Source organism: Lachnellula hyalina, assembly GCF_007821495.1.
Source record: "Lachnellula hyalina strain CBS 185.66 chromosome Unknown contig00034, whole genome shotgun sequence".
Classification (NCBI taxonomy): Eukaryota; Fungi; Ascomycota; class Leotiomycetes; order Helotiales; family Lachnaceae; genus Lachnellula; species Lachnellula hyalina.
The window spans coordinates 105,576-131,073 of NW_022157148.1; the positions used below are offsets into that span (position 1 = coordinate 105,576).

Sequence of the window (25,498 nt, forward strand, 5' to 3'; positions counted from 1 at the left end):
ACTGTACTTGACTACCTAGGTACCTATTGTAAACAGACGCTCCAATCAAGCAAGCACAGCACAGCACAGCACATCAAAGCACCAAACTTACAATTTCCAAATTCCACACCGCATTTTCTTTCATATCCACATGGACATCAACATCCACACTCATTGTAAATACAAAAGCAGGGCCTCCGAAGCAGCAACTGTAAACGTAGCCGCCCCAGTAACCACAGCCGTGCTCTCAAAAACCTCTGTGCCCCCAATCGCACACGTGACATTTGCAAACGTCTGGCCCCCAAACGTAGGGTTACTCCCCTGATCCACCCTACTCCCGGCCCCCGCAGCAGTCAACCTCTTCGCCTTCACACTCGCCGCCGTCAAGCCCTGCAGCACGAAGCTCTGACTCCCCCGCGTCCCAGTCCCTACGGCATAGTAGTCCGAGTTATACAACAGTGCGCGCAGCGGCTTGCGTGCCGAGTCGTAGATGATGTAGACGGCGTAGTTTGTGCTCCCGTCATCGAGGGCTGATATATAGGAGCCGCCTGCCAGCGCGGCTACCGCTGCGTATGCGCCGTAGTACGGCGCACCCATATCATAACGGCCCCACCAACAATAGTAGCAGGCCCCGATGGTGCCGTGGTGGAAATACGTGCGTTTGATGTTGGCGAGGGAGGTGCGGAGCGCATAGTCCATGGTCCAGAGGGCTGCTCCGAAAGCAGGAGATACGTCTGCTGCTCCACCACCGGAGACTGTGTTTCTTAGTTAGTGCTGTTTTGAGGGTGTGGGATGGGGTTGGGGAGAAGGTACCTGAGTTTGTTTCGCCAAGTACATATTCTTTTTGTACCGAGGTTGCCGCTACAATGTCCGATGTAAAGATTTCTACATTGCTCGAGATGCTACTGTGGCTCATCAGTGAAGTCAAGGTTCCCCCGGGATAGTTATGATGGGCATAGTCATAGACATAGGACTTTGCCGTAGTGTTCTCAGTAGAGATCAGCTCGGCTGCTCCCCATGTCGGAGGCGCTGAATTTGAGTTTCCGGCTTGGATGATAGATTGGGTACTCAGAGCTTGCCCGACTTGTATATCCCAATCATCCTGAGATGCGGCATCGGTAGCTGGAGTCCAGGTCCCGGAGGCGATGGGCTGAACTCCTGACCAGTCTTGCGAAAATTAGCTGTTGATCGAGTTGTTTGGATGGGAAGAAGCCTTACATTCTGGTTCATTTCCTAGCTCAATTGCAAGCAAGTTTGTCATGCTACTCTTTGCGATTTTGGCCGCAGCAATTGTGTTTGTGATATTGTCATGACCGCGATTGAGCCCTTTCAAATGGTCAATTGAAGCTCCAAATTCCCCAAAGTTGACCTACCAAGAACGACGCTCCCAGCAAACGTGCCCGCGAGAGTCATGAAAGCTGGGCCGAAAGTCAAAGCTGCAGGGGCATCGGTCGAAGCAGCCACGGTGTACTAGATCACGGGGGAGTTAGTTATTTCCTCTTGAGAGTGTTTTGAGAGAAGAAGAAGAGCAGATTCCATTTTGAAGATGGAAGTGGGTAGAGTAAAATCAAAGAGCCAGTTATTCTTACGACAACATAAGCCGAAGTATTGGGATCATAAGTAGCCCGATCTCTAGCTCGAAATTAGAAACCAATTTGCTACCGCAAGACTGGGAGGGGTGTACTGGGTTGTTCCACCAATTCGTATTGGAGGCCATGTTCCTGTCAATGTCTCAAAATTTTGAAGACATTGGTTCGTCGCCGTCACGTTTTTAAAGTATGATGGGAAGGCGAAGAATTCGAATCTGCCATGGTACCATCAGGACTGAGCAGAAGAAATTGGGGGAAGACATACGAGAGTCCTACAGGAGCCGGATCGAGAGCTGTTGCTCCTGTTGCGGCAGAAGCTGGCACTGTGTAGGTGACAGTTGCGTTTGTCACAATCCTATTTGCCAGAACTAGCAGAACGCACAACACTTTCTTCATAGACAGGAAAAACATAATTCCAGACCTTTGTATTCGACGAGCGCGCAATAGATGAAGACGAGTGGAACATATGAAAACACGTTCTACTTATATTCTGTCGAGTGCGCCAAGTTTGACTTTCAAAGCGACGAAACTTTTTACTAGCCGCAGCTTGTCCGTCAATTGTGCCGAGCTGACCATCATATGGGTCACCTGCCCGCGCGAATTGACAGATATTGGGTAGAATAGTAACCCTTTATCCTTTGACAGCCGGGCAAAGGTACCCCGGTAGGTACAGTACTTTTTAGTATCATTATACCGCCAAGCAGACACGCGGTGTCAATTGTGCCGGGCGAAGTGTAGTTTCTTGCGGGGAAAAGCAGCTTCCCCAGATTGTGGAGTATCCGGAGAGAGGATATTTTATCCTCGAATGAAAGCACCCGAGCAGTCGCAACTTGTTAACTAGAGCTGGTAGCCCCTCTTAGGAAAAGCGCAATGATGGAGATTCTTCGATCCACGTGTCGAGGTGATTGTCTTGTCTCGTATTGTGACTGAAATAACTTTAACATCCTCTTGATATGTAAGATTACTGTACAGTAATCATACCCACCTTGAGCTCAGCCGCAACTGACCATCACATGATCCATTCTTTATCGCGAACATCGGTCTCAAGGCTCCGTATGATTGTTCAAGTTGAAGTTGAGGGCGGAGTTGATGTATCTTGATATTCCAAACGCGAAATGAAGGAAGAACTCGTGAGCGACGGCCAGAAAATCCAACCACTTCGCTTAGACACGTGATGAGACTTCCAACAGGCTCCCCTCCCTCCAGCGGCTGGAGCCCCGCCTTGCGCCCCTGAAGCGATCTCCTGCTAAGCCTGTACGTGAGCCCGCACTTTCCAATCAGCCCCCCTCGTTACCGTAAAATGTACCATCTGGACCCCTGAAACTAACAACTATTACACTTGCTCTGCTGTGCCTCCCGGGCCTCAAAGGATCGCAAGCCAAGCCACGATTTGGCGGCACAGGAATGACTTCAAATATAAGACCGCCTTCGCCATTCCCAGTCTGGCTGGGCTCTTGTCTATTAATTTCCTTCTAGAACAGGGCAAAGGCAAAGAACAAATCCTACGGTATTGTGCATCCTTCTCCCCCAATCGCCATACAAATCTTGCGTGTCACGACCCAGGTATTTAAGGGCAAGACTACCTACACTACTGGGTACCTTAAAAAAGAAGGCGTAAAGCAAAGCAAACATGGACGCTTCAAAAGGAGGCAACGACAACTACCAGAGTGTTTGTAATCCCCTTAATTCCTACAAACATATCTCAAAACTAACATTCCCCTCAGCTCCCAACCCAACCTCCACCAACCTACCCATACCCACAATCAGAACACTACTCCCAGCAATTCCCACAAACGGAAAACCAAGTACCCCTCAGCAACTACCGCCATACGCAACCCTTCGGCGGGGCCCCTCCCCCCTACGGCGGCTACGTCTACCGCAACCGCTACCGCAGCCGCCGTTGCATCTACTTTTGCGCCGCGGCGATCGTGATCAAGATCGTAGTTATTTTGGTGGTGCTGGCTGTGGTGCTGCATTGGGGGCATCATCGGGATTGCTCGTCTGATGGGGAGGATACTTATTGTACTTGAAGGATTAAATGGGAAAGAGAGAGTGTGTGAGGGGTTGGGTATAGAGGTAGAGGATAGATGAAGGACTTGATGGACTGATTGGTTAATTATGGCGTTTGGGCGCGTGGTTCTGGGTCATGATGATGGATGGGCGTGGATATCAAGACGTGCTTGCTCTTTACACTGTAAATGTACCGAAATATACCCAACAGGCAGGCGTTTTCTGCAACCTAAACTTCAAAGCATGTCTTCTCACAGCATCTACTCGTATTACTTAAATAGCCTTTCACTTAGTCCCTTTCCCTAAAGTCAATGAAGCGAAGCATGTCGTGTCAGTGTTGCTCGCTGCCTAAGTGCAAACTCAGCCACCCAACACAATAACGTACATACCAGTACATACATATCTATAAGCCGCTTGGCTCATGTTCCGATTTCACGTACTCTTTCTGCAGTCAACCTTGTATAAGCACCCGCTTCATCAAGGATCATAGGACCGAAACAACAAGCGAATCGCACGTCAAATTTTGCGGTATACAGTACCAGATACTATAGCTATATCTAACGAAAAGGCCATTATAAGATTTAACGCTAGTCATATTATACTTCCAGTGAGTGACTAGACTTACGAGGGCTGTAAGTTTTGCTGCACTTGGCATGTGTGTATATTGATGAGACTTTGCCACCTCACTTGAAGTTTCAAAGTAACTTATTATAGTTCGGTTCACACCATCAGCTTTCCGCCTCAGTATCCGCTTTCCAGGCAGTTGAATAAAAAGAAAGAGAAGAAATAATCGGATGATCATGGGTTCAAACGACAAGGAGAGAGAATGGTCTCGATATAGGAATAGTAAGTCTCGACTGATATGCGGTGGTCGGCTAGAACCACAACCCCACCATCACCAATGCACCAACATGAAGCCGAAGCCAAAGCATCTCACCTCTCGAACACTAAAGACGAACACCCGACAAAGTAAGACAACGATAAAGCGTTCCCAGAGGCAGCTGGCGAAAAAGCGCGCTGCTAGGATAGGGATTCGACTGAGTGTTGGGTTATTTTTGAAAAAAAAAAGTAAAACTTTGGTACAGATAGAGGATTGATCTTTTGGAATGAGGCGCAAAGGGGGTTTCGGTGATTCTATGCTAGAAAGGAGTACGGAAAATTGATATAGGGCCTGCTTTACAGTGCTTGTAACAATGGAATAACGATGGGATTCTATCTTGTTTTAGAGTAACTTTCTCTAGCAGAGCAATGCACTTGCTACAATCTTGCTCATCACTGTGCAAGTAACTAAAGATGGACTGTAAACATTTTGGTACGCTTGTCTAGCCTAGTGAACAAATTAAACCGGCTGAGACTCCTCCAGGCGTCTCCTTCTAGCCAGTACACGTTGAACGCTATCTTCAGTGCTTGATTGGCGTCGAGAATAAGTTTTTGAGAGATGTAGTGAAAATGATAATACAGTAGGGCACCAAATAAGGACGTGCCCCGCGTTACTCCTTGTAGAGAGGAAAGTTAGAGGTCACGGTATTCCAACGCTAAACTGCTAGCGCCAACGCGGTCCGAGCAGTCTCCACGTTACGGAGGTACCTTCGTCCTCCGCGCCCATGTTTCGAAAAATAGTTCATACCGGACCAGCAAACCATTTGATTGAGATTTCCCTCTTGTGTCTTGTTTCAGCCTTGCAGGATGGGCCCCTGCATGAAGGATTCTCGGTAGGAATTCTTTATTTGGATCCGACAGTCATTAGGCGCCACATTTATCACAGAGGCTGCGCCTAGGATTGGGCGAACCTGACACAGCCCTCTTGCGCGTATGCTACGCTAATGGAATTGGAATGGTCTTGGAGGTGTAGGAATGATGTGATGTCGTAGGATCACACTCTCTCTCTCCCTCTCCTTTTAAGCAATTACATATTCTGCGACGACGAAAATATATCAATTAACTCACAGTCTTTCTTTCAATACTCTCCTTAATACAATTCTGAAGCTTTTTTTTGTCAATCAATTCATCTTCGATACTTTGGAAATACTATATCTACACGGGAAGAACAATACACTAACCGACACTTGAAAATGGATGCCAGCAATAACATCTTCACGCCATATTCAGCCATGGAAGCAGAGGCAGAGCCTATGGTAAATACCTATTCCATAACTCACGTCTAGAAGAAATTCTAACATCTCCCAGTTGCCTCTCTACACCAGCGGCACACCACCACCATACACCCCACCATCGCACTCCTCCACCACCCCTCCCACCGACTCGAAGCCCACAACATCACAACCCTTACAAAACCAACAATGGAACAGCAACACAAAGAACCCGAAATCATTCATCTACATCGGTATCGCCATCGTAGCACTTTTCCTCGTCCTCGTCGTCCCACTTGTCGTGCTTACAACTGGGGGATGTGCGGCGGCCCACAAGCAACGCGTGGACTCGCATGCTGTGTTGAAACCTACGTTCGCGAACCCGGAGAGCAATGGTGGGTTGTCTGGGACAGTTGCTAGTGGACTTGCTGGGAGGTCGATCGAGGGGTTTGGGAAAATGGGGTGATTTCTTTGCTTCTCGATATCAATCAAGAAGAGCAGACGCGACGAAATGATAGCTGGCGATGCTGCAATCGTTTGTGGAAGATACAGTGCAGTATCGACGATGGAGAACCGGGGTGGGATTCTGAGGGTTACAAGGACGGTTCGAGGGAGGACCTAGATATGGAGGGGCATAAGACTACCGGGGAAGACTTGCGGGACGGGGAATTCTAGACTGCAATGCAGTTCGCAAAGCATATGTAGCAGCAGAAATAGTTCGACGAGATAAGCAGGATATCGAGGACTCCAAATAAAAACCACATCAACCTGTCACAAACCCTTGCATGCCAATCAGTTTTTGATAGGTCTTTTGATTCTCGCGAGAACTCATGAGATATCCAAAATTAGATCGTTTTAGATGATCCCATAGGATATATTATGATCTAGACAGATTTCCTTCTCGCGCTACAGTATCCATCCTCTATCCAACCTTACTACCAAATTAATGTATTGATTTTTCGCGATGTCTTCAGCCTGCAAGCCAATCTCGAAAGCTTAAGATTCACAGGCAAAGCAATTATAAAATCACACGGTTCTGCACATCTACTCCTCGTGATATCAGTCATTATGGAGTACCTAGCAACAAGTTATTACCATATTCCAAAGTCCAGATCCTCCCTAACCACGACTACCTAATGAAGCATGAGACGCTTGACGTGCTGTCTGTCGCAATAAGCGCCGGGAACACCCAACCGGGCCAACCCGACCCTATCTATCTTCGAATCATAGTCGAAACATACGAGTACGGTGCTACACACTCAAAGGTACCAAATCAAATAGGCAATCCCTCTATTATTTTCCGATGTGTGCAAAGAAACCAATACAAATTCGCTAAGAAGCACGCATGCTAGCATTTAACTCCATCCATCCATTAGGGTATTATTTATTCGTCTCTCGCACCATCCATAACCCCTTTTCATGATCCCGGCCCGGATCCCCCCTTTTTCTATCGCTTATTCTTTGATCCCACTTTTATTTATATTTATACGGAGGCTGAGGGAGTAAGAGATTCGTAATACAGGAAGGTGTTGATTCTAATAAGGACGGGACCGGTTTGTATATAGTGCCACCTATCGCAGCTAGCTACGAATATGATATGGTTTTCTTTTACAAAGATGGTAATTTTAGATTATTTGATTAATCAACAACACTCTTTTTTATTCCTTTCCGTTTCAATTTAACCTCTCTCTATCCCTTCATTCTATCCACATTACTCACCCTACCCCACTACTTTATTCGCACCAACCAATGAATCACCCAATCAATTAATCCCTCCCCTCCCCTCCCCTCCCAAAAACCCACCCCAGCCCCAGTCGTCGTCAAACCGCAATCGGCAGCTGCTGAGAAGAAGCGACACCCTCCTCCACAACACCCGCTGCATGTACGGTTTGTGAGGGGGATGCAGAGGATTCCTCCACAGGACCAGGGGTATTAGGATCGACAGCTTTCTGCTCGGGTACTTCTGCGAGTGGAGCTAGTTCTTTCTGTGCAGCTAAAGGCGCTTCAACAGGATTTGCTTTCGATTGATCTACTGCGGGTGTTTGTGAGGTTTGCGGTGTAGCAGCGGGTGGTGTTTCTTTGGAGACTGGAGCGGGGTTCTCGGATTGCACTGCGGGAGTTGGCTCACTTTCGATCAGTGTCGACTCGCTGTCGATGGTCGCTGGTTTGGATTCTTCACTGATAGGTGTTGGCTCCTTGGCTATGAGGTTGCTTTCCTCCACTACTGGTGAATGTTCATCTTCTTTTGGCTCTTCGATTGCGGCTGTGGGCTCGCTCTCGGTGGTCGCTGGTTTGGATTCTTCACCGACAGGTGTGGGCTCGTCCACTGCTGGCGTTGCCTCTTCCTCTTTCGGCTCTTCGGCAGCAGCAGAAGTTTGCTCTTCTACAGCGGGGTGATTGTCTTCAGCAGGAGCGCTCTCGACAACAGGCTTCGGTTCCTCAACAGCGGGTTTACTATCCTCGATAGCCGGTACCGCTTCTTCGACATCAGGGCTAGCCTCCTTGGCTTTACTCTCCTCAGCTATCAGAGCAGGGCGTTCTTTGCTAGCTGGTGTAGGAGCAGCCTCGCTCGTTTCCTCAGCCTCCCCCTCAGCCTCCGCAACAGCAGGAGGAGCGCTCTCTTCACTTTTGACTTCCGGTTCAGCGATAGCAGTTGTGAGGTCGGCCTTTACCTCGGGAGTTAAATCCTCAGCAGCAGGAGCTGCTGCTGGTGTTGCTGCAGGTTCAGAAGCAGGAGTTTGTTCTTTTGCCAAGAGAGCTACTTCACGCGCTTTGATGTTTTGCTCTCGCAATGTGACGGCCTCTTCTCGAGCGGCTATTGCTGCTTCGCGGGCGTCGATATCTGTAGACATTGTGGTTGTGATGTTGCGGTTAATGGGCTAAAGTTTGGAAGGGAAGCTGGATGGGGTGTGATGGAGTGGATGAAGATGACTATTTGTAAGTCCCACTGAGGATAAACAATATAAAAATCGTAATGGCGGAAGGTGAAGGATGTATATAAAGACAGTCTGATGACTCAAGGAACGGGGGATGTAGTGGGGGATCGTTCTCTCCTGGCAAACCCACGCAGCATGTGCTTAACTCCCATGCATTGGGCACCCCTACATACATCGCCCGCAGTCAATTTCCTTCATAGTCAATCTCATTCGAGAATTGGAACTCAATTCTGCCATTTGTGTAGTGCCGAGATGAAGAAAGAGGTTTTGTGCAGAACCTCGAACGCTGTGTAAACCACTAAGTGCAGAGAAGAAAGACGGTATTTGCTAACATGCAGTGCATGCAATGCACGTAGATATAGAGAACGCGGCAAAAGAATATGAATGCCAGCTTGGAAGATTGGAGTGCATGGACTTTCTGCAAACTAAACAGTGTGATGAGACACCAATGTGCTATACGCGTTTTGCGGCACTCAAGTATAGTAATTAATTTCCTTGGCAGATTAATTCAAGCTGATACCTGTTACAATAGGTGGCACTTGCCAACACACAGCCTCTTTTGGTGTACAATCAGGTAGTAATTTTGGCAAGTCATGAGATTTGAACATTAAGATTCAGAGGCTTGGCTCGAGAATTTCTATCTCTTCCCGGCGAAAGTCATACCCAGACTACGATAACGGTTAACCCGCGTTACACCCGCGCTCACCCTGCATTAAGCACGACTTTTTACTGGACGAACCGCAAGCCTCTTCGTATCTATAATGAAGTGCAGAACAGGAATGAAGAGTATCGAGTAACGTGGCAATCGTAGGATCCACTGTTCTGTGACTTGAATGCGGGGTATGTGGTATTTTGACCTGTCAAGATCAAGAGGGCTCACTAGAGCTTTGGGCACCTGTTAATCAGACCCTGAAAGTAGGGGATCGAGTATCTTTTGGGAAGCATGCAGCAAAGGAAGAAATTTCAGCTCCCACGATCGACTTCTTTCGTAGGTACAGATGTAAGGGTCAATTACTATTGCGTGGGGTAGACTTCTCCAGAAACAAATGCAGGACTTGCAGGATGTAGATGAAGTGTGGTTGGAATAAAGCTGGATTGGTAATTGCTATGAATCAAAGGGCTTTCCGTGGGACCCAATAGGTGCCCAAGATGAGGGTGATTTTCACATTAGAATGGGCACGGACTAGTGAGACACACGTACCAAGATGAAATGATTAAACGATCTGAGCGACATTCACTCCAAAGTAGGTACATACATGTTATACTATGCACTCGGCTGCGAATGCTGTGAAAGGGCTTTCCGCCAAGTATGACTGCCTAGACAAAAGGGACACCAGTCTCCTTTTGGATAATCTCAAACGCTTGAATTACCTTCTCATCCTCGAAGCTATAACACATTAGCATGATCTTGGGACGCATACAGACGCAGAGCAACATACCCTCGGCCAACAAGTTGCAATGAGATTGGCGCGTCTTTATAACCCTCCGCACCATATTTCTGCCAAAGCTCCCAGTTCTCTTTATCGGTTTCATTCCTCGGTGAATGGCTCTGTGTACCTCCATCTTTAACGACATCAACCTTGTCAACAGGAAAGATGAGGGCAGGATAGTTCAGCACGTTCCACTGGCTCAAATATCCCCACCATTTAGCAGTATCAATCTTTGGCGCGACTCCAGGGCCCGCTGGGCTCAAAATAACATCGACAGCCCCTTCTAGTTCTCCATTTGGACCAGCAGAGGTAGCGGTGCTATTCCAGTGCTCGGCGTACTCGACTCGATAAGCATCGCGCTTTATAGTGGCTTTATACATCGAGGGTATAGTGTGCGTTTCGACATGTCGACTTTTAAGGATGTGTTTGGAGAGTGGGCGCCAAGGTTCGCCGGATACATCAATAAGATCTGATTCTTCTTTACCACCATCGCAGAAGTAAAGGTTTGCCTAAGAAAGTCACAATCTGAAGGCTCTGGAAGAAAGACACAAGACTCACAATGATTTCCCATGCAAGGTCATGCTTGTATGGTTTCCATTCAACTATTTCCACATTTCCCGTCGATTTCAGCTTGTCAACCATCTGCTTCAGAGCTCTTGTGACTGGTGGATGAGGCTTCACCACTTCATCGTCCCAAAGTACTCCAACCTTCAATTTTTTGCCTTTGAAGAAGTCTTCCTGCTTCCAAGGGAAAGGCATGAGCGTAGGTTCTTTTAACCACGGTTTAGCATCAAGCAAGGTCTTAATGAATAATTTGCAGCCCTCTAAGCTCGTCGACAGAGGTCCGATTGTAGCAACAATTTGTTCCTGACCTCCCGCGGGCCCAAGCAAGCCTAGAACTGGCAATCGCAAAGCTGTTGGTTTCATACCATATACACCTGTTGCCGAAATAAGCTTCTCTCAGAGTACAAGGTTTTACACATACCGCAATTGGCAGCAGGTGAACGGATGGAACCACCAATGTCTGTCCCAATCCCAAGACATGACCCCTTGAATCCAACCAAGGCACCTTCACCCCCTGAAGAGCCACCCGACGTAAGCAGGGAATTATAGGGATTCGTGGTTACCCTGCGATCCGTCAGTCTATATAGTCTCTCCTGATTTCTTTCCACGGACCCATATAAATTACTGCTTGTCTCCAAGTGCATCAGCGTTTGTGGTTGTGTAGTCCTCGCATGGAACACCGCCCCAGCATTCCAAAATATTTGCAGGATATATGCATCTTGGGGAGCAATATTGCCAACCCAACCTATGAAACCTGCATTATTGTCCAGGTCTTTCATGCCAATATGCTCCTTCACGCTGATTGGTATGCCGTGTAAAGGACCGACTGGCTTGCCATTGGTCTTAAGGTAGTCATCGAGGTATTTAGCACGCTCAAGGGCGCGAGAGGGGAGAAGTTCGGTGATGCAGTTTGTCTGATAGATGGAAATATCAGTAAAAGCTGATGGAGACTGGTGACATGGAGGATTTAGTTTCAATTACCAACTTCTGCGCAAGCGCCGCTCTGCGTAGGAAAGCTTCCACAACTGTAACGGCACTTAATTCCCCTTGAGCAAGCTGCGGGGCAAGCTCCTCGACTTTACTTTCAGTGATTTTGATCTCCTCTTTTGTGAGGATGTCTTTTGCGATGGAAATTGTATTTAAAGATGGGGAGGGGATATCGGGAATAGATGGCTTGATAGCTGCAAGTGTTGCATCACGGTATTTCTGCCTATCTGCTGCAACCTCTTGCCATGTTGCTCCGGAAGCTATTGTCACTGTAGCTGCCATGGTAAGTATCACAGCTCGTCAGTACAGAAAATATGGGTTGCGAAAGGAGACAGGTGCCAGTAGCATTGCATTGAACATTATATAGATAGAAGAAGATCATTACAAAGGTTTCCTGCCTGTCCTAGAGTGGGATAGATACTGCGATACAGAGAAGGATGTAACCTCCACTTGGTGATTGTGTTTGATAATGACGGCGCGCCGCCCCCGCGATTTGATAAGGATATTGGCTACAGCGACAAAAGAATTAAGAAGGTGTAGCCGAGAAGCCAAGCCCTTTTCATCCAGTATGGGAGGCGGTCACGGCTGGCAAGAATGCTTGGTGATGGTGCAACACTCACTCAAGAGTCACAACCGTACTTTGCTGTATTTTCATTTGAAAATCTTTGATTCATTCTCATGTATTTGAATATCATTCGTTTGAGTCATACTGTATATCCCTTTCCCTTTCCCTTTCTAATCCGGTCCCAAAACTCCAACGCCGCGCTTGTTCATAAATCAAATGCAACTGGGTATTCAACATCTCATGGATGCGTTACAATGAGGCCTCCCCCAGTTAAACGCTGTCCCAACACTTGCAACCGTCAATGTGATCAACAACATCGCGACGACCCATTTGCAAATATCTTCTGTACTTTCTACAGGGTCACCTTCTGCGTCGAGTGTTCTCTCCAAGATTTGCATCTCAATTTCATGCTCTCGGTATAAATCGTTGTAGGATGGAGGTGGCTGGGAAGTATCTATATCGACCACGAAGGGTTCGTCTGGTTCGTCTCGGTATGGCTCGAAACGAGGAGGTGCGATGGGAACCTGAAGACTGTCGGACACAGAATGTGGTTCTGGAAGTGGAGGATGTCGCAATTGATGTGCTCTCAGGTAGTCGTACATTGGTTGGTATTCGGGAGGTTCAGAGGGTAGAGCTTCTGCCTGGTTCGCCCCGACTCGTTCCGCCCCTTCTTCGCCCTCCTCTTCCGATGGCTCTGGATCATCTCGATATGCAGGTAGGTCGCTCAGAAGTAATGGCAATGGTAATGGAGGTAATGGCTGTGACAATCGCATATGAGAGACGGAAGATGATCTTCGATGGTTCGCCATGCTTCAGCTTAGCCGGGCCAGCGGGCAAGATGACAGCCTCGTATTACCGTTCCCAGCCTTGCAGTTGCTCGTTCAGGACCCGATAAGTAGTCAGTCTTTCAAGTAGAATAGAATGCGCAGTTCAGAGGCAAGCCTTTGATCACTATTTCGTATGTGGATTTGCTCTTTGGAGCTTGAATGTGGTCGAGGAAGCCTATTCGTATGAACTGTTCTATGCTGCAGTACGGCTACGCCGCTGCCCACTGTTGGGTGGATGCGTGGGTGGCTTAGGCGGCCAAGGATCAAGCGCTGCGCTGCGCTGTCGCAGCCCAGCGTCTCGACGAGGCGAAATGGTGTTTCATGATGGTTTATTTTTGCTTCAGGACTGTCAATTTCAACAGTCGCTTCATCCACTTCGTATCAGTTTCATTCAAGCTGCCAATCATACCGAGTACAACGTCCCTTGTTTAGGCCTTGAGGATGCAGCGACTCTAAGCAGCAAGTCTAATTGTTCACCACGGCATGCTTCATAATCATTACCTTAATCAGCCTACGCAACCTCGGTTTGAGGGTATAAAACGTATCGTACCTACCTACCTACCTAGGTAGTCATCACAGTCTCATACCATCGCCCTGCCCGATAAATTGTTCAAATCGGCCCAATCCGTTTCCGCCGGTGTTCTTTTTTACCGCTGCTATCTGGATAGTGAAGTATTATCGTAGATTCACGCTGGCTTTACATTATACAAGCCTATCAGGTAGTCCCATGGAGACATTTTGCAAGTGCTTGGTCATGGCGGCGGGACGGCAATTGAAAGCCTACAGAGTACTGTACAAATCGCGTTCAAATCTGCACGTTCCTTCTGAATAAGTACTCTTCGTTATTTTTACATTTCTTTCCCATTATCAAGTTATTTCCTCTCCAAATCTCCCAGCATTGTAAATATCCGCACCCAAAAAATGTTAGCCTCGCGAGAAATAAAACTCCCAGGTGGACTTGTCCTTCCTAATCGCCTTGCTAAGGTAAGCTAGCCTTAGATCTGAGGGATAGAATTTGAGGTTTCTCGACATTATATTGACCATCTCTAGGCTGCTATGGCTGAAGCAATGGCTCCTGCATCTCACGTTCCCGATGAGAAGTTTCATACTGCGTATGGAGAATAGACAAAAGGCAGATGGGGAATGATATTGACAGGTAAGTGACAACCTCAGGCTCTTTCTGAGATGGCCATTCTGACTGTGCTGTAGGAAACGTACAAGTTTCTGAGATGTACCTTGGACAGCCTGGAGAGATTCAAACTCCAGCGAGTCCCTCTGATGGTACAAAGCAATTGTGGAAGGAATGGGCAGATGCTACCCAACGTTTTGGAACTCCTGCCTTGGTTCACCTTTGTCATCCTGGTCGTCAGTCACCCTTAGGAGCTGGAAATCGTAGTTGGTTTTCGAAAATCGTCGCCCCCTCGGCCGTGCAGCTCAACCTGGGACCCGGCTTCCTAGCAAAAGCTGCAGCTGCTCTGTTAGTAAACTTCCCTGACAAAATTATATGTGTTACTATGTGAGCTCCAGAGCCGAGAGCTATGTTGGGGAGTCAGAAGCAGCGTAATCCACAGTCTATGGGATCCCGGCTCCTAAGCAGCTCCTAGGCTCTTTATCTATCTAGCAATTCGGTTCTTTATCATACTGATACATTGGGCAGCAAATTCGGCACTCCACGAGAAATGACGCATGAAGACACTGCGCTTGTAATTGATTAATTTGTTGCTAAATTCAAAGGAGTTGAGCTACATGCTGCGTAAGTTACTACTTAAGTAACCCATTTAAAATGTTGAACTCAATACCATATAGACACAGCTATCTCCTTAGCCAATTCCTCACCCCAACAATGAACTTCAGAACCGACGAATTCGGCGGTAGCCCCGCCGAACGCGCCGAGATCGTCCTCCGAATAATCCGCCGCATCAGAGCCGAAACCAGCCCCTCCTTCACCATCGGAATCAAACTCAACAGCGTGGACGCCTCTGCCTCATCCCTGGACGAAGTAATGACGCAAATCAGCCTGGTCAAAGACGTTGGAATCAACTATATGGAAATCTCTGGAGGGTCCTATGAAGACCCCGACATGATGAAGGAGCCCGACCAGGCACCCCCAGTGAAGAAAAGCACGCTTCAGCGTGAGGCGTTCTTCCTCACCTTCGCGCAAACAGTCCGCTCGCACTTCCCTGCCCTAATCCTCATGGCCAGTCACAGGCGGATTCCGTACTCGGATTGGCATGGAAGCAGCTCTCCAATCAGGCGCTTGCGATATTATCGGTATTGGTCGTCCTGCGGCCGTTCTCCCGCTGCCGCCGAAAGAAATTATACTGAATTAGGAGATCCGGGATGAGGATGCGAGTGTGAAGCTGAAGCCGTTGGTGCTGCCTGGTTGGGTGAATTAGGTTTCTGTTACGGCTGTTGGGGCGGGATTGCAGAGGATTATTATGGGGGGCAGATTCAAAGGATTGCGATGGGGTTGAAGCCAGTTGATACGAGAGCTTGATGGTGGCCGCGAAAGTTACGAGGTTTGTTCAATGATTCTTAGCTCAACTTTCAAGTTCATGCCGAGAACTTTCAAAGGTAAAGATACACGCAAGATAATACACTATATATATAAAAGCAGATCTTAACGCGCGCATAGTCTTGTTCTATTAAAAAAGTCCTGAAACTGAGTATAACAGTCACGTGCAGGCGTCATTTCGCGTGCACAGCAATCGCCTAAATTATCACCAGCGCGACTCTTCTCTTCCTTCACAAAACCCATTCGTTCAGCCTTTTCCACTTCATGTTTTGGACCCAACATTCTGCCCGCATCAATTGAGCTTGCTGGTTTGGCAGCTGCCGCTTCATCAAATAGCGGCTTGGTGTCCTGAGCTTGAAGTCGTTCCTCAAAGTCAATGATTCTGGCTCTTGCTCGGCATCCCTTGCAACAGCAGCGTCGTTGATTCGTGGGATTTGGTGAAGACGGCATCCGTTTCTCGACAGCATTCCCAATTGCAAAGTCTTCAACTTTTGACTTTGATTCAAGCTTCTGGATACTCTATTATGACCTCAAAAATTGGGTAATGATCGCTATCTTTTTTCATATTAGGGAGCCGAAGTCTTGTTGCAATTCGCAGAATCTTAGACTTCACCTCCGAAAATCTCTATTTCACAGCACATTGCACATTACCCACAAGAATTACTATTCGGAGCTGTTTCGATGGCGGGAATAGCATATTTTTGTGACTCGGTACTGCCATTTTGAGGAGCTCATTAAGATTTTTTGATCGCGTCAGGGGGGTTCGATTCGCATCAATGATATAGGTTTCCGCCGGAAGCGTCATTGGTGATAGGGTGCTTCTGAGAAATGGCACCATGGCTAGGCATGCTGGATGGCGGAAACGGAGGTACCACACTAAGAGTATCCCAGCTGCTCCTTGTTCTGACCTGCGATCGCTCAGAGATATCAGAGGCTCTTAGCTCTCATATTCTCCCGCCAAAGTTCTGTATCGACAGCAATAACACGCGCCAGCTCCGACTAAGTTCAATTACAACATTTTCTAGTGGAGCACATCCTCTCTTAAACCATGCTTGACGAACAGAAGTGACGCCCACCAATGATGCATAGCATGAGAATCAGAGCCTATGACGGCAGTTGACTTGGTCGTTCTATCATACGCTACTTAGACTGGAAGGTCATCAACCTAGATGCTTGCTATAGCCAAGACATACACCCTTGTTCGTGTCTTGAACACAGCTATCCAGAATTTCCGTGTAGATTTTTACTATAGCAGGGAGCAAATGTCGACATCTACGTGGTACGAAGACTTGTGGCTTTAATAAGGTTTCTGCAATCAAGTCGATCAGCAATTCCGAGGTCATCTGTCCGAATACATTGGTACATGCATATGGCCAAATAGGTGCATCAACTTCGTGTTTTCTGGCGGATAAGAAGGAGCGTCGTATTCTGAAAACATCAACCACAATTAATCCGATAGGCTCATGGGCTATGTCATTTTACCTAAGGAAGGATATATAACATCCACCCTTCTCCCAAATTTCAGGTTTTCTGTCTCATGGCCCTTGCCCTTTAAAAAGCCAAATGACCCCACGAGCGGTCTGTGACTCAAGCCACAAAACCATAACGAGATCTTTCCCCCGAAACTGCGAATTCAATTCTTCTGCCAAACTTCTCGGAATTCTGTCAAAAGACTCCCTCGCCATATACACGACAAGTTGTATCACCACGTGTCCTCTTTGGAGTTGTGGACAGGAGCCATGGGATTCTTGCATCAAGGCTTCAAGCTTGGGACTTTGCGGTGTGGTGGTTGCAAGATGTTGAAATTACAATTCAAGGTATGTTTTGTTCGAAGGGATGCAGTAAGAACTAAGCTGACCTGTTTAGCAGCACACCTCCTTCTTCGCTCAGACTTATGATACACTTTACAACTGCAGGATCGAATTAGGTGTCTACAAATATCACCGGTCCAAAAGTTCTATGGCAAGTCAAAGATACCCGCGGTGAATCAAGTAGACTACTAATCTTTTCGTGGTAGATGCTACTCGAGAATAATGATGAGGCTCTGGCCTCTTGGCCTACCTGAGGTCACTTGCACCTCCATCGTTCATACTTGGTGTCGTACAAACGGCTTTCATGTATTATGCCACTGGCTTTGCAGAGCCATGACACTTCGCAGTACTCTCAGATTGCACATACGTACTACTACAACCCTAGCATACACCGATAAGTGCAATGGGACAGCCGATGAGTGGCACAATAAACTTTATGGGCCGTGTGAAGTCGATAGGGGAAGGTCATACTTTCCACAAGCCGGCCCTGAAAGGAGAGGGCCGTGTGAAAACCGCAATTATCTTTCTTTCATCTCCTGCGGCAGACATGCTCCACGTTTAGGTCCAACAACACCGCAACTTCTTTGCCTCGTGAGCAGGTTCGTTAGACCAGCTAACGCGAGGTTGCTTTGCAGAGTCTGGCCGCTTCCGTGACATCAAAGGGCCGACTTGCAGCCAACTTTAGATTACTCTGGTTTATCATCAACCTATGGCCACTAGGGTGGTCAAAACTCCTATAAGGGTTCGATGATCCGTGCCAGTCAAGGCCTCAAGGGTCTGGAAATCCGGGGAAATGGGTCTTCTGGAGTAGCTTCCGGTTGCCAACTGCCCGATATTATCTAGCGGTGAGTTCCCTGCTTTGCATCCGCAGTATCATATGAACAGCAGACGAGCATGCGGCTCTCAAGGATGTTCCTACCACTCATATGCGTTGTCGGCAGCCCTGCCCTAATTAAAGCCCCTTGGTTGGACCCTTAATCAAGTGGGTGTGGGGTAATGGAGGATTGGGACAGGGATTCCGACCCCTTGCAAGTCCCATGATATACTCTCAACATCTACTGCGCTTTGTGCTCACGAACCCCAATTATGAGGTCTGTCCATGCCAACATGTAGCCTCGGCCGAAAGGAGAAAAAGCCGAGAGAATACTCGTCTATGCACAGATACGACATCAAATCACGACGTGGTACCAAGTATGCAAGATCGGAACAGATTTTTCCGAATCATTGATGAGTAGGCAATCATTTACGAGCGACTGGCAGCACTCAAAGACTAAGTTTGGCACATGAGTGCCGTTATGCTGGCAACTTCGTATACTGCAATCAAGGATTAAGCATAATGCGCCTACTGTACTGGCCAACAAATCCACGACGGTTTGGCCCAGTTTTCGCCAAATCAGCAAACGGCAGTGCTCGCCCTGAATATTCAGATCCACTAACATGTCTTCCTCACACGACCGTTACACATGCACAACAGATCACTCCCGCCTTATACACCCCAAAATGCGAATATCATGAAAACTTCTGTCAGAGTTAGAGTTATGAATTACTATGTTGGTGGAATGGAATCACGAGCTCGCCCCTGGATCTTCTTCGGGAAGGCGATATGATTTCATATCCCGTCATTTGATGAATGCGAGGAAGTCCATTCATGTTATGCAGGTAGAATGTATCCTCAAAAGGTCTCAAAACCTATTCCGGCGTCATCTGACCGGGATATGCTATTTGTGAATGTAGGTGGGAGGAAGCCAAAGGATATAAAGTTGGCGCAGCGAGCTGTTTCAATGGCTTCTATTCTCCAGTCACTTGTCAGCCACGAGGCTATTCACACTCCTATTCACCCTTCCCCGGATTATGTCATAAGTTGTACCTAAGGTATGCTATAATCTTGCTCTTTCCATGTAGCTATCAGCAATGAACAAATGTCAACCCTGAGCGCTTTTTACAACTAATCGCCTGATAGCAATAACCGCCATGATTATCTTCACCCTTACAGTTATCCTCGCCGCACTCCTTCCCCGCCAGTCTCTCGTAGCTGCGACTGGATGCTGGAGAGATACACCTTGCACTGGCCCTTCCGCTGCATCCTTCCCTGGGCAATGGGACCAGTACAACTACTCGCCTACCAGCAGGACAGTCAACCCTGTCAGAATCCTTTCATCTAGCAACACCTTTCTTTCTGACTTTCCCGGACCCTCAACACTCAGTGGAAATGGATCGCTTTTGATTTTTGACTTTGGAAAGGAAGTGTCAGGTATTGTGACAATCTCGTACGCCGCGGCCAGAGGTCACGGTCAAATAGGATTGGCATTCAGCGAAGCCAAGAATTGGACTGGAGAATACTCAGACGGCACGAACGGATTCTACGATTTTGTTAGTGAAGGAGCCATATATGGCAACGTCACTGCCACAGCAGAGGCAAACTACACAATGCCCATCGACAAGCTTCGTGGTGGATTCCGGTATTTGTCTGTGTTTTCTATAGCAGATTTCTCGTATGGCGCAGAAGACAAGGGTATAATTGAGGTTGACATCCATGATGTAAGCCTGGAGATTAGTTATCAGCCTTCTTGGACAAATTTGCGCGCCTACCAGGGATACTTCTCTTCAAGCGATGACCTGCTGAACAAAATTTGGTATGCGGGGGCGTATACTCTTCAAACTAACTCCATTCCACCCAACACTGGCCGACGTCAAGTTAATCCGGGCTGGGAGAACGATGAGAACCTCAACCTCAATACTGATGGTGATACTATCTATGTGGACGGGAGCAAGCGGGATCGAACTGTATGGGCTGGCGATCTCACAGTTGCTCTTCCCAGTATTTTGGTTAGCACTGGCGACCTAGATGGGCTTAAAAATACTATCCAAGTGCTGTTGAACGATCAGGTAAGTTGCACAATATATTCTAAGATTTTGTTACTCGCTCACATATTTCAGCAATCCAGCGGCGAGCTTCCATTCGCTGGGCCAGGACTCAATATCTTCGGTTCAGATACCTACCATATGGCTACACTAATCGGAACGTATGATTACTTTTTGTTCACGAACGACACGGATTTTCTCAGTGCAAACTGGGATAGGTATAAAGCCGGCATGAAGTTCATCACGGATAAAATTGATAGTACTGGATTATTGAATGTGACTGGAACGAATGACTGGGGTCGCTCCGCGAGTCAAGGAGCCCATAACACAGAAGCAAACATGTTCATGTACCAGACTCTTACAGTTGGCAGCGCCCTTGCTAATTGGACCGGGGATACTACTTCTGCTTTAGCATGGTCATCACTGGCAGCTACACTGAAGACGGCGGTAAACAACCTCCTTTGGGATGATTCAGTAGGGTATGTACTTCTCCATCTTCTTGGTTATCATATCTAACCATTCCTAGTGCCTTCAAAAATTCCGACACAGATGCTAGCGTTCACCCCGAAGATGGCAACAGTTTAGCCCTCTATTACAATGTTGCGGACGCTTCCAAGGTCCAAAGTATCAGTAAGCAACTCACCAGCAACTGGGGTCCCATCGGTGCCATCTGCCCTGAGCTTCCCAACAACATCGTTGGGTACATCGAAGGATTCGAAATCAAAGGCCATCTCGTAGCACGCCAAGCTTCCCGAGCCCTTGATCTAATCCGGCGTTCATGGGGCTGGTATCTGAACAACCCCTACGGCACGGAAAGTACGATCATCGAAGGGTATCTCGCGGACGGCACTTTTGGCTATCGAGCAGACGATGGGTATAACAATGATTATGCGTACACTTCGCATGCACATGGCTGGAGCACTGGCCCTACAGATGCACTGACGAGCTATATCGTCGGGTACACACTCACGGCACCCGGAGGCAGCGAGTGGCAAATCGCTCCCCAGTTCGGAGACTTGACGCACGCAGAAGGCGGGTTCACGACCCCGCTGGGCAAGTTCGCCGCCAACTGGCATACTTTTGATGGCGGATACACGATTGCTTGGGGAGGACCCGCCGGAACGTCTGGCAAGCTCATTTTGCCAGGAGCTAATGGCGTCGCGCCTACGGTGGTGAAGGACGGGCAGATTACGGCCAAGGAGGCGGCAGTGTATGATGCGGAGGCACAGACTCTCACGATTCCGTTCCAGGCTGATGGGGGCGCACATAATGTCACGGTTACTTATTAGCGCTCTTATTCGGTTTACGGTCACGTCAGGGCTTGTATTTAGGGGTTGGGGTGCTCGGTTTGGCTGTACGTAAGATCTTACATATGATATACCCAATTCATTCGTTGGGTGGATGAACCCATGGGAGACTTAAGAATGAATTCTCATTACGTAATTAAACTGCTACTGTGAATGTTTGGTGAGCTTCGGGTATATTCCTTTTCCTTTCTAGACAAGGTGTTCAGAATCCACGAGGCACTTTGCTACGAGCGACTTCATCCATTTTTCTTTACAGATATTCGTTCGGTGGTTCTCTTCATCAGGATCGGGTTGTGGATCTTAGTTGTCCTACTATTTCTCATTGCGATCTTGTGGCAGGGACTTCTAGAGGTGTCGAAAATTTGGCTAGATCTTTCCTCATGTAAGTGAGGTAAGCCTTTTTTATATCTTTCGGATGATGAACAAAACTCGTCTTGGTTTTCAAGTTTATTGCTAACATTGAATGATTTAGAGGTTATGGAATATCGATTCCCATTTAACGTAGCTCTTGTTCTCGGTCGGTGACGATTCGATATAGAAGTATACTTTAGCACTCGCACTCCGCCGGATTCTTTGTATCCATCAGGTTTTCTTGACCCCTAGATTAGAATACCTATAACCTAAACCCCCGTTTCCGCAACGTAAAACTATTTTAGTCCACTAGGCGGCAAATCCTGTCTCCTGGTCCCCCAACGACTTTCGCTCTTCCCCAGCGTTAACTCCAACACTCCCCCATTCAGCCAGAAATCATGCGTGATCCAATTCTTCTCATACGGCCTCCCATCCAACGTCGCGCTCTGGATATAGATATTCGCATACTCCGCATCGAAATTCACATTCCGTACCGTCGCCTTTCTTCCTGTCTGTCCACTTATAATGCTAACTTCCGGGAAATATGGCGGTGTGATCAGGTACACGTCTTGTCCAGACACAGGCCATAGACCTATCATAGCAAGCGTGGTGAAGGAGCCCATGGCGCCCGAATCGTCGTTCCCTGCGATACCCGAGATCGTGTTGTTGAACTGGGACGGGATATAGAAGTGTGAGAATTTTGCGGAGAGGCCTGGACGGCCGGCATAATGGAATTGGAATACGGGGAGGAAAGCTTGCTCGTCACCGATGTACAGCAGGCCGGACGTGTGTAGGTAGGAAAGGCGGGCGGAGAATTGGTCGGGGCCGCCCAGGGTGCGGATTAGGGAGGCCATGTCTTGGGGCACGAAGAAGGTGTACATCCAGGCAGAGCCTTCATAGGTCTCGTGGCCGTTGGAATTGAGGTAGCAGGAGGTGAAGTTGAGGAGTGGGGAGCAGAAGGATGGGTCTTGGTATGCCCAGGATCCGTTGATGTTTTTGGGCTGCAGGAAGCCCGTGTATCCTGTGTCGACGGTTTGGCCTTCGTGGCCTGTGGTTCCGGCTACGAAGGACTTTTGGTCGCTCTTGTAGAGATGTCTCCAGTTATTTGACCGCTCGAGGTATTTTCCCACATCAGAGAATTTATCAAGGCCTTTCGCGACTTGCGCGATGCAGAAATCATCATAGGCGTACTCGACTGTCCGGGAGACTGAACGTGTCATCAGTCCAGTGCCATCGGGGTCGTTGTCGTGGATGGGGATGTAGCCCAAAGATTTCCAGCTTCGAAGACCGCCGCGGCCTTCGATTGACCAGTCTGCAGGCTCATCTGATTATTAGGTAGTTAGCTGGTAGTACGGGAGGAAGGTTATCTCGGATTCTACCTTCAGCGTCTGAAATCAGAGCTTCGTATGCCGTTTCCCAGTCCACGCCAGCCGTGATGCCTTTCAAGTAAGAATCTGCCAGGACGATATCTGCATTCGAGCCACCTTGAGTAAATCCCTTGCAGAGAGACATTCGGCAATCAGGGAGTTTGCCTGGGTCATGTCAGAGAGCTCTCAGAAGATGAGAAGGGGCATGAATGGACTCACCTTCATGTCTATAAATATCAATCAGACTCCTAACCATCAGGGTCTGACTTTCAGGATCGAGCAAAGTAAGCAACGGATGAATACTCCTGAAGGAATCCCAAATACAGTAATACGAATCGTAGTACGGTTCGTCGGAGTCCCACAGGTAATTTTCTCCGGTGTAATCCTGCGGCGAGATCATCGATCTGTAGATTCCCGACCAGAAAACAGTCTGCAAATCATCATCGACTCCTGTTTCATCAACTTCCACTACCGAAAGTTTCGTTCTCCACGCATCCTCAGCCGATTTCCAAACTTTCTCAAACCCAAAATGTGGAATTTCGGTTTCAGCATTGTGGCAAGCTTGAGCTACACTTATAAAAGACACGCCCACTCGAGTGAGAATTTGATGGTTGCTGGGTGCTTTAAACTGCGTCCAAGCTCCTGCTGGAGCTTGTGCCTTTGTGAGATTGTTGGTTCCAGGGCTAGGTAAATTGTTTTGAAAGATACCGGTCTGTCTGACTTCAGCTCCGGAGAAATCGGCACAGAAGTTGAGATTATATGTCCCTACGCCAAATGAAGGGCCGAATGTACCAGTTCCTGAAATTCTTCCAGTTTTCGGATCAACTGCAATGCTACCATTAGTTATTGACTGTGGTAGGTCTATCAAGTCCACGAGAATCAGAGGACTGTATGAGTCGTTTTTAGATGCATCAGTGCTGTTGGAAGGGAATGTTATTCGGTACAAAGCTGTGTGGTTCGTGACTGTCATCTCAGTGTTGATCAAAGTATCCAAGCTGATTGAGAAGTATCCTGGCTTAGCTTTAACGCTGCCATTCAACCGTTTAGTAGCACGGTCATTTGAAGCGAAGTGGCAGCTGGTAACATTATCTCCAGGGCATCCCGCCTGAGGAAAAATGGGAAAGTTTCCAAGAGAAGGAGACTAAGTAATTGGTCAGAAGATGATTCCGCTGCTGTTTCGTGACTATACTCCTCCTGTTCCATCATCATGCATGTGAGAGAAACCGGTGATATTGCTGTCGTCCGATGCAAACCCTCCTTGTTTTTCATCAGGATTATCTACATCAGCCACTGCCTTTGCCATGCCTTTTCCAAATATTAGTGAAAGTCCTGATTGGAAAGCGCCAGTGGCCTACCAAATGGCAGTGTTGCACCAGGAAACACGTGACCTATTCTGCTATTAGACTTGGTGAATCTTGCCATAGGAAAGGATGCAGTAGGTTTTTTACCTCCATTGACAGTCCCAATTAACGGATTGATGTAGTCGAAGACATCAAAGTCTCTCTTCTCCGCCGCTAAACCAAATACAAGAGGTAGAGTAAGGGCAAGCCCAGTTAAGCATTTAACATTGATGTTATACATTGTGCCCTCGATGTATGGATGTTGACGGAAACATAAATCTCAGGGGATGAGCTTCTATGTAAGTCTGGACTCCGACCTCGACCTCAACTTCGACCCCGCTAAGGCTAGGCCCCCTGTGGGCTTGGCTCCTGCCCTCCCAATGCACAATGCTATTACCCAATTCATTTCACGACATATCGCTATATAGACTATCCTCTAAAAAGCTTTGCACATGAGTAGTCATTAACTACTAAAGTAAGCAGATCTTCTGACAGATTAAGCTCGGGTTGTGGCTTTATGGCGCCAACATAACTCGTAAATTTGCGGGGTAAAAAGTGATAGTGGGGTCATGGCCGCCACCAACGCCTGTGCCGACCGGTACTCAATCATGGCTGACGGGCGTGATGAACTTGCATGAGTTAGATCTAGGTCTGACAAGAGGCGTTCCGGAGTTGCACCGCGTTTTGTGAACATTAATTGACGTGGACGTTGAATGAAGAAGGTGTCTCTCGGCAACTCGCCTCAGTTCGGTCCGACAGACAGCCCTTGGAAGCTTTCGTGATACTGTAGAGAGACAGACTACTAGTATCGGAAGAACTTGTGTAATCGCTTGGAAGAAGTGCCCCCACTGCAAATCTTCGGAGTCAAATAATCAAAAACAAATTACTCCAGCCAGAAATTAAGAACCCTTAATTCTGGGGTCCGGAACACGCTACGGCCCGCCCCTTCCCCCTATCTTGCTAGCCGA

At 47.8% G+C, this 25,498-nt stretch overlaps 7 protein-coding genes across 7 annotated transcripts; 3 read left to right on the forward strand and 4 right to left on the reverse strand.

Moving 5' to 3' along the window:
- Positions 1 to 150: 150 nt before the first annotated feature.
- LHYA1_G003268 (Beta-glucuronidase) lies at positions 151 to 1,979 on the reverse strand (the record flags this gene model as incomplete). Its single annotated transcript, XM_031148242.1, has 7 exons — positions 151 to 734; positions 793 to 1,146; positions 1,198 to 1,305; positions 1,353 to 1,449; positions 1,569 to 1,611; positions 1,664 to 1,783; positions 1,834 to 1,979. 7 exons carry the CDS (start codon positions 1,977 to 1,979, stop codon positions 151 to 153), a joined length of 1,452 nt encoding a protein of 483 aa, XP_031007064.1.
- A 7,942-nt stretch (positions 1,980 to 9,921) lies between these two features.
- LHYA1_G003269 (putative amidase) lies at positions 9,922 to 11,867 on the reverse strand (the record flags this gene model as incomplete). Its single annotated transcript, XM_031148243.1, has 5 exons — positions 9,922 to 9,991; positions 10,044 to 10,543; positions 10,593 to 10,972; positions 11,020 to 11,512; positions 11,580 to 11,867. The coding sequence occupies 5 exons, from the start codon at positions 11,865 to 11,867 to the stop codon at positions 9,922 to 9,924; spliced, it is 1,731 nt and encodes a 576-aa protein (XP_031007063.1).
- A 513-nt stretch (positions 11,868 to 12,380) lies between these two features.
- On the reverse strand, positions 12,381 to 12,959 carry LHYA1_G003270 (uncharacterized protein; the record flags this gene model as incomplete). Its single annotated transcript, XM_031148244.1, has 1 exon — positions 12,381 to 12,959. One exon carries the CDS (start codon positions 12,957 to 12,959, stop codon positions 12,381 to 12,383), a length of 579 nt encoding a protein of 192 aa, XP_031007033.1.
- A 939-nt stretch (positions 12,960 to 13,898) lies between these two features.
- Positions 13,899 to 14,692, forward strand: LHYA1_G003271 (uncharacterized protein; the record flags this gene model as incomplete). The annotated part of the gene is made up of 6 exons (XM_031148245.1): positions 13,899 to 13,961; positions 14,028 to 14,089; positions 14,114 to 14,133; positions 14,187 to 14,454; positions 14,505 to 14,537; positions 14,635 to 14,692. 6 exons carry the CDS (start codon positions 13,899 to 13,901, stop codon positions 14,690 to 14,692), a joined length of 504 nt encoding a protein of 167 aa, XP_031007034.1.
- Positions 14,693 to 14,820: 128 nt separating this feature from the next.
- Positions 14,821 to 15,321, forward strand: nadA_0 (NADH-dependent flavin oxidoreductase nadA; the record flags this gene model as incomplete). Its single annotated transcript, XM_031148246.1, has 1 exon — positions 14,821 to 15,321. One exon carries the CDS (start codon positions 14,821 to 14,823, stop codon positions 15,319 to 15,321), a length of 501 nt encoding a protein of 166 aa, XP_031007031.1.
- Positions 15,322 to 19,274: 3,953 nt separating this feature from the next.
- Positions 19,275 to 21,454, forward strand: LHYA1_G003273 (uncharacterized protein; the record flags this gene model as incomplete). The annotated part of the gene is made up of 3 exons (XM_031148247.1): positions 19,275 to 20,189; positions 20,241 to 20,644; positions 20,692 to 21,454. The coding sequence occupies 3 exons, from the start codon at positions 19,275 to 19,277 to the stop codon at positions 21,452 to 21,454; spliced, it is 2,082 nt and encodes a 693-aa protein (XP_031007032.1).
- A 665-nt stretch (positions 21,455 to 22,119) lies between these two features.
- LHYA1_G003274 (putative secreted glycosidase) lies at positions 22,120 to 24,771 on the reverse strand (the record flags this gene model as incomplete). The annotated part of the gene is made up of 5 exons (XM_031148248.1): positions 22,120 to 23,147; positions 23,203 to 23,355; positions 23,410 to 24,295; positions 24,380 to 24,495; positions 24,546 to 24,771. The coding sequence occupies 5 exons, from the start codon at positions 24,769 to 24,771 to the stop codon at positions 22,120 to 22,122; spliced, it is 2,409 nt and encodes an 802-aa protein (XP_031007037.1).
- Positions 24,772 to 25,498: the final 727 nt, after the last annotated feature.